This window comes from Marmota marmota, unplaced genomic scaffold (assembly GCF_001458135.2).
Source record: "Marmota marmota marmota unplaced genomic scaffold, marMar, whole genome shotgun sequence".
Taxonomy (NCBI): domain Eukaryota; kingdom Metazoa; phylum Chordata; class Mammalia; order Rodentia; family Sciuridae; genus Marmota; species Marmota marmota.
The window spans coordinates 46,462,265-46,469,409 of NW_026000016.1; the positions used below are offsets into that span (position 1 = coordinate 46,462,265).

The following is a 7,145-nucleotide window of genomic DNA, read 5'->3' on the forward strand; positions in this document are numbered from 1 at the left end:
TGCCAAATAACCTGAAGAATAAATGTGAAAGAAAGGCTAAGAGAAGGAAGAGGGGAAGAATGGCCAAATCAAAGGACCATTGGGAGGGGTACCTATGCTCCAAAAACGTCTCTCTAGCATGTGTTCTCCTTCCCCCACCTCAGAAGCCTGGGAAGAGTTGAGCTCTGGCTCTGCAGAAACAGCTGCTGAGATGACCACGGAGTCTGGTGGCAGCTCACATTTCAGCACACAGTACAACTGCTCAAAGGCTCTTTGGAAGACCCAGGAGATTCTGTGCTGGGAAGACTTTTCTCCCAAGATCCGTAGGCATTTTGAAACAAGGACCCGAAACACAACAACCCCTCATATATCACATTGGGGCCTCAGGCCCATTTATTTTAAGAGCCAGAGGTTCCTGTGTAAGTAGCAATCTTAGATTATGGATAGCCCTTTCTCTCTAGCCTGGGCAGGGGCCGAGAGAGAAAGACACAAAAACATATTTCACACTCCTTCTTGGTCTAAAGTTTTTAGGAAACCATTTCTTCCTTTCCCTTTCTCTAGAAGACTATCTTTGTAAATCAACTTGCAATCACATAAGCAGAATTTGCCCATGGTTTAAGCACTGAAGACTAAGCAAAACCTTCTGCATAATCTGTTCCTTTCATCACAGACACAAAGAAGGTGAGAATGTGATGCTATCAAGGAACCAGCCCAGTCTTGGAACAAATGTACATGACTCCTTGTTTTCAACCTTAAGAATGAGACTGCTCCAGGGGCCTCACCTGGACTTTTCATCCTAGGGAGATCTGAGGGCCTTGATGGGAATATCTAAGCCTTGGCCCTTTTCTATGGCTACAGGAATGTTGTTCCTGCAGGTACCATCTACATTGTAGTTCCAGTGCAAGATACCAAGGGCTGACATTCTCTGGAAAAAAAATCTAGGGCTTGTAGTGTTTGAGTACTGACTGGGTATAGTTGCAGACATGGGACCAGGGCAGCTGGGAGGTGCTCAGTAGGTGAATCAGTAGGTGAATCGCATCTTTTGTGAATAGCCCAATTTGTCCAAGTTGGGATGGCAGGCCAGCTGTATCATTGGGGGTGGCCCACAGAGCAGCAGCAGTACATCATCCCCTGGGGCAGGCAGGTGCTCCTGGATCATGTCAGCAGTCACAAAGCCCTTGCTGTAGGCCCAATCTGAAGCACAGAGGAAAAGAGAGAACTGACCCATGCTGGCATAGGAATGTGGTGCCATGAGAATGGATTATAGGAGAGGGCCCTGAAGGGCTCCTAAGAAGGTCTCAGGTTGTAACAGCAGTTACAGCTATCCCTGTCGCCCACCTGGTAAACAGAAACCCAAAGGAAAGGGATCAGGAGACCACTGTGTCTCTGTACTCATACTTGGGACTTTGGCAGTGTCAGGGAAGGTTGGTTTCAGTAAATCTAAAACTTACAGAGGGGTAATGCCTGGATTTTGATAATGAGGGGATATCATTATCCACAGAAATGGGGAGGATACCTTTGGGGGGATGGTCCAGAGTGAACCAGAGTTTAAAGCGATTGGGGTACCGGGCCTGCAGCTCCTCTAAGTCTTCCCGCAGGATTATGTCATTTTCCGTCTGAAATGCAAAGGGAAAGCAGAGTCTTAGAAACCTTCTCAGGCCTACATCAGACAAGATCTCTGACTAGGGGTTGTGGCGCATGCCTGTAATTCCAGCTACTTGGGAGCCTGAGGCAGAAGAATCTTGAGTTTGAGACTAGTCTGGGCAACATACTGAGACCCTATCTCAAAAAAGAATAGAACAGAAAGAGAAAAAAGTTCACTGCTATTACAACTGTCCAACCAAGAGAGAAAAAGGCTGCTAAAGGCATGCTAAAGTTCTAGGGAATAAGCAACACTTGCAGCAGTTTTAAGGAGTTAGGATGAGGGGAACAGCCTTTATTTAGACATCATGAAGGAATAAAGGTAAAATATTTAACCAAGAAGACCCAAGGGTCTTTGCTTAGCACTAGATGCCTTAAATATTTTCTTCTTTCCTTGGGGATTAGGGAAGAAATCTGGGTCAATGCTCAGTCCTATTTCCTCCTTATTGTAGTAGAGGGTCCTGTACCTGGCAGAAGGGGCCTTGGCTCAGAGACTAGAACAGGCACTAGGCCAGTTCTGCCCACTGGGTCCACTGCTCATGTCCATACCCACATAGCAACTCTGAAGTCTCAATATTGAGAAAAGCAAACTAACCTGGTTGGCAAAAAGCAGAAAGCACTGGGTTGGATCTTCAGGTACTTTCAGGATAGCCCGGATCAGCTGTAGCATTGGGGTGATACCTACATGAGATGCACCATGGTGAGATGTGGTGGTCACATTCTGTTCTGTCCCGGGTCCTTAGCTGATTCACCCTTTCATCTTAATTCTACTCATTCACATTCCACTCCATTTTTCTTTAGTACCCTAATCCTCTGATCTCCTCCTTCATATCCCTGGACATATCTGGACATCCTCAATATTTACCTAAATTCATAAGATGGAAATCTTTGGAAGGAACCAACTTAAGACTCTTCCTCTAAAAGTTCCCTTGGAGGCTAGGGACACAAAAGTCATAGATGACTACATGTTCCTCCTGATTCAGTGATGAGAGTTTCTGGAACACTGAATACATAGAGGTTAAGTGTTTTGGAGTCAAGCAAAGCCAGATACTAATCCTACCTCTTGCCATTAAAAGTTGAATCTCATTTTCTCATCTATAAAAGGGAAATGCTAGTAGTATCAACTTCAGAGATACATACGTGTCTAATACATAGTAGTGAACTAGACCACAAAAATGTCTACTATCTATCAGACTACACCATGTTGAATATATAGTAGTATCCAATCCTAATTTTCTTTCTTGACTATTCTGAGCTATTTCTTTCTACTTTCACCTAAAAATTATTAGATTCATTCAACTTGAGGAGAGCCCACCTGATTTATTGTTCTCATTTTATCAGTTAACTTTTTTGTTGTTGTTGTTTTTATTGTTTATGGTTTTGTTTTTGACTTACTGGGGAGGTTTGGCATTGCTAGGGACCCCTGATTACCAGCTTGGCTATGATCATCAAATCTCCTGAGGCCATTTAGGAGTCTGAATGGCAACAGCCAACAAGGTGGGAGAGAATGGCCCCTCAAGTGACACGAACCTGTCCCTCCAGCGATCATTCCCAGTTTCTTGGCCTTTCGGGGTTCTGGTGGCGATTTCTTATTGGGCTGAATGTTAAAATTCCCTGAGAAGTCAAGTGAAGAGAGGAGGAGAAGAACAAAGTCAAAATAGAAAACTAAGTAAACAAATGCCAAATTGAAAATATGCCCAACGGCCAGTTGAGCAGCTGCTATGAAATCTGATCCTGGAACTTGGGTGGGGGTGGTGTTGAGTAAGCCCTGACAATAATACACTTGAAGGACAATGGGGCCACAGCTATCTGTCTACCACTCAGTTCAGGATCACACAGTGAATATCAGCAACTTTTGGCAGAGGGTCGATCCTTGGTGACAGTGACAGGCATAGGGCCAGGTGTGAATATAGTTTCCCTAGAGACACAGAACACCTCCAGGGCCTTGCTAATAATGCACCCAGCTGTTCCCATGGGGAGGGCTAAAAGCTCTCTCCAGAGCTCAGCCTGAAGGGTGAATCTTGGAGGGAGGGGAAGAGAGGCATGTTTGCTTTGGTAATCCCCCCAGCTATCTGTCATGGCTGCTGAATTCAGTTGGATGGAGACCTACTTCCTGTGGCAAATGGGGCCAAGAAATAGGCCTTTCTGTGCATCAGAGTTGAGATTGGAAGGAAGGGCAGCTTTGACCCTTATACATGTACACACACTCGGGCATGCACAGTCATACTGTGCTAAGACTATGGAGCTAGAGCAGGGGGTGGCAGGCTGGAGAAGACAGGTCATTACCTTTCCCAGTGTAAGTGAGCAGTCCACTTGGCCCCCGGAATTCCACCACATCCCCAATCTTCAGACTGTCCAGGTACTGAGACATCTTCCCGCCCTCAGGAAATTTTGGGTGCACACCCTTCAGATAGACCTGATAAGACCAAGAGAAAAATACCTGATTTAGAATGTCACTGAAACAGGCTGGAACAGGGCTCATACACATGCTAGCTTTTCCAAGTCCACATACTTTCCTCATATCCACAAAGGACATGCCTTCTCCTGACATCAAACAAATCAGAGAAGTTTCTACAAATTCCAGAAAGAGTGGGGTGAGGTGCCTCTGGGGTTCCTTCCTACACCCTTACCTTGATGACAAGATCCACGTAGCCTTGGTCCTCATCACTGGTGACAGGAGTGTACGGCCTGATGACCAGGCTGCCATCGATTCGGGCAGACAGGTAGACATGTTTGCCTGGAGACCATGTGGAGTGCCATGTAAGGGCTTATAGTGGATGTGCCACAACCCTGTTACTTTTTACCCAGAGAGGTTTGAGAGAACAGGCTGTCTTGCTTCCTGCTGAAGTCCCAAGGAGCTGCCAGGCAGGGAGGATTCAGCCCACACAGCCCTCAGCTGGACCTCTCTCCAGCCTCCCTGTTGGGGAAACTCTTAACAATTACTACCAGGACCTTGGCAGGGGCAGGTAAGCTGAGGGTCTGGGTAACAGGAAAAGTTAGTGTTTGCTCAGAGGGAGTTATAAGCAAGTCCTCTGGGAAATAGGGAGAGCTGTTGAGTAGTAAAGATGGGTGGGGACACAGAAGCCACACCCTAAAGGTACCTAGTGGCACCTCACAGCCTGAAGGATCCAGAGCTAAGTGAAGGAAGGGCAATGTCGTGTGGAGGAAAAAGATAGAAGCAACGTATCTCACCAGACCCCAGGAGAATCTCCCTCCTAGGATCCCAGGGAAAGCCCACTGCACACTTTCCTTACCCACAGGCAGCCCCAGAATGTGGTGGGCGGTGGGCAGGGCAAAGCGGAACCTCTTGGTGTTGTGGCTCACGGTCTGGAGGATGGATGACACAAGTGTTTCACTAAGTGGGACTGGTTGCCACTCCGTTGGGCATCCCAACCACCATGAATGCTATCTATCCCTTTTATACTAGTAGAACTCAGGTCCCCTTTCTACACTGGACCCTTTCTCCACAGCTTACCGTCTTGTCCAGCAGTCGCAGCAGGTACTTCTCATCGGGGTGCAGGAGAGTAACCTGGGGCCGGCGGGACCTTCGAACCAAGTAGGTGCCCACAGCCAAGCCGAGCAGAGTAAGAAGCCCCACCCCCAGCGAAGCCAGCAGGGCTGAGCTCTGTGGGTAGAGGAGGTAGCGTGACCGCCAGGCTGGGGAAGAGCCCAGGGCGTGGGTGGTGACGGGAATGTATGACCAATCGCCCCAGGGGTGATGATCCCGCACTCCAACTCGAAAGCATGCCAAGGCCAGAGGGTAGGGTCCCCAAGATGGGAGGGTAATACGGGGACCCCAGCATCCAGGGCGGGTCTGGAGCCCTGTAGGGCGGGGTCGGCCGTGGGAGTCCCTGGTCCTGAGCTGAGTGCCCAAAACTAGAGGGGCGGGGTTCCCAGGTGCAGGATACCGAGCGAGGGTCTCACCGGCTGGATCCCCATGACCAAGCGCAGCGTCCTCCACCACCCTGCAGGCAGACAGATCCCACAATGCGCCTCCGGGCGGGCCCGGGGGAGGAGCTTGGCAGGAGGCGTGGTCCATAGGAGGCGGGGCCTGTAGGAGGCGGGGTTGGCCTGCTCTTTGGCCCGCCCCGCTTTCCCTCCCTGGGCGACGCCGAGCATCTCTAGGCTTGTCCAAGATCTTTCAAGACTGCAGCTCGAGCTGCTCCATTCCAGCCTTCTGGTCTCTGCTGTTTGGATCCACTTATGCCAGAACAGGATGGCATTTCTGTTTTAACACAGAATCACTCTAAGTTGGACAATTGGAACTCTTTGAATCTAAGAATCGTTCATGGAAAATGTAGCATTTGAGTCAGAGAAGGGAAAATTAATCATCATGTAGCTACCTTCGTTTTTCCAGCAGGTTAAATTGAAGCAAGACAATTGGAAGGACTGTTCAGGAAGGAACAGCAGCATGGCAACTTCATTTCCTGGTCTCTCTGAGCAAAAGACTGGTTTTGTTCCCAGTGCCAAGTCATCCAGTATTACTCAAAAGCTTCCTTTGGGTCCTAATCTGTGTTCTCTCTTCTCAAAGACATGGGCTTTGGAGTCAGACTGTACTGAACAAGAATTGCACCTCTAGCACATATTGACTCTGTGACCTAAAACAACTTGATCAACTCTGAGTTTCTCCATCTTGGATGGATATATATTATCACCTATTAGGTAGTATTTAGTTTATAGAATTGTTGTGAGACTTTGATTCGAAATGTTAACATGCTTAGTGTATTGCCTGTCACAGGGTAAATTATTCAACAGATGGAAGCTACTGGAGGCTCATTTAGGGTTTTGGGACTGAGTTCTGTTGGCAGCAGAAGCTTGGAACAGGAGTAGTAAGAAATAGACACTGGGAGTCGTTGGAACTACAGATTTGCCAAGATTAACATCCTTTCTTACATGCAAGTTTCTCAACTAGAATGAATGACATTTGCTCTTTGAAGTACAGCGATGGATGAGATTTCCATAAATATCATTGTCAACAGCCTAAATTAATGCCATCAGGGTGGTAGGGACATTGGAATCTTGTTTTCAGTTGTAGTTGGGGTACTCTGTTGAATGATCCTAAAGATGCTTTCTTTTCTTTATGAGCTAGCTGAAAATGTCACTCAGATCTGGGTACATCTCCATCTTTTTTTTTTTTTTTCTCTTTTGGTGATGGTACTGGGGGTTTAACCTAGGGCTATCTACCAGTAAGCTACATCCACAGCTCTTCATACACACACACACACACACACACACACACACACACTGGGGATTGAACCCAGAGGTGCTTAACCATTGAGCCACACCCACAGCCCTATTTTGTATTTTATTTAGAGATAGGGTCTCACTGAATTGCTTAGTGCCTCGCTGTTGCTGAGGCTGATTTTAAAGTACCATCCTCCTGTCTCAGACTCCAGAGCTGCTGGGATTACAGCATGCGCCACCATGCCCTGCCCTTTTATATATTTTTTGAGAGACAAAGTCTTGCTGAGTTGCTTAGGGCCTCACTAAGTTGCTGAGGCTGGCTTTGAACTTGTGATCCTTCT

The 7,145-nt window shown here is 47.5% G+C and overlaps 1 protein-coding gene across 2 annotated transcripts; it reads right to left on the reverse strand.

Moving 5' to 3' along the window:
• Window positions 1-342: 342 nt before the first annotated feature.
• LOC107140686 (NADH-cytochrome b5 reductase 1) lies at window positions 343-5,644 on the reverse strand. Of its 2 annotated transcripts, XM_015483861.2 has the most exons (9): window positions 5,545-5,644; window positions 5,096-5,245; window positions 4,875-4,947; window positions 4,251-4,357; window positions 3,907-4,036; window positions 3,151-3,234; window positions 2,216-2,301; window positions 1,496-1,595; window positions 343-1,173 (listed from the first exon to the last, which is right to left on the reverse strand). In XM_015483861.2, the coding sequence occupies exons 1-9, from the start codon at window positions 5,557-5,559 to the stop codon at window positions 1,001-1,003; spliced, it is 918 nt and encodes a 305-aa protein (XP_015339347.1). In that variant the 5' UTR covers window positions 5,560-5,644; the 3' UTR covers window positions 343-1,000. The 2 variants fall into 2 exon arrangements, with proteins under 2 accessions (XP_015339347.1, XP_048665669.1); XM_048809712.1 differs by lacking the exons at window positions 4,251-4,357; window positions 4,875-4,947.
• Window positions 5,645-7,145: the final 1,501 nt, after the last annotated feature.

What these genes read in the sequence shown, in the direction of transcription:
- LOC107140686 (XM_015483861.2), bottom strand. An exon ending in ACGTGGATCTTGTCATCAAG is followed by an intron (nt 4,037 to 4,250) that starts GTAAGGGTGTAG and finishes TGGTCTTATCAG; the next exon opens with GTCTATCTGAAGGGTGTGCA. An exon ending in TCTGGACCATCCCCCCAAAG is followed by an intron (nt 1,174 to 1,495) that starts GTATCCTCCCCA and finishes TCTGTGCTTCAG; the next exon opens with ATTGGGCCTACAGCAAGGGC.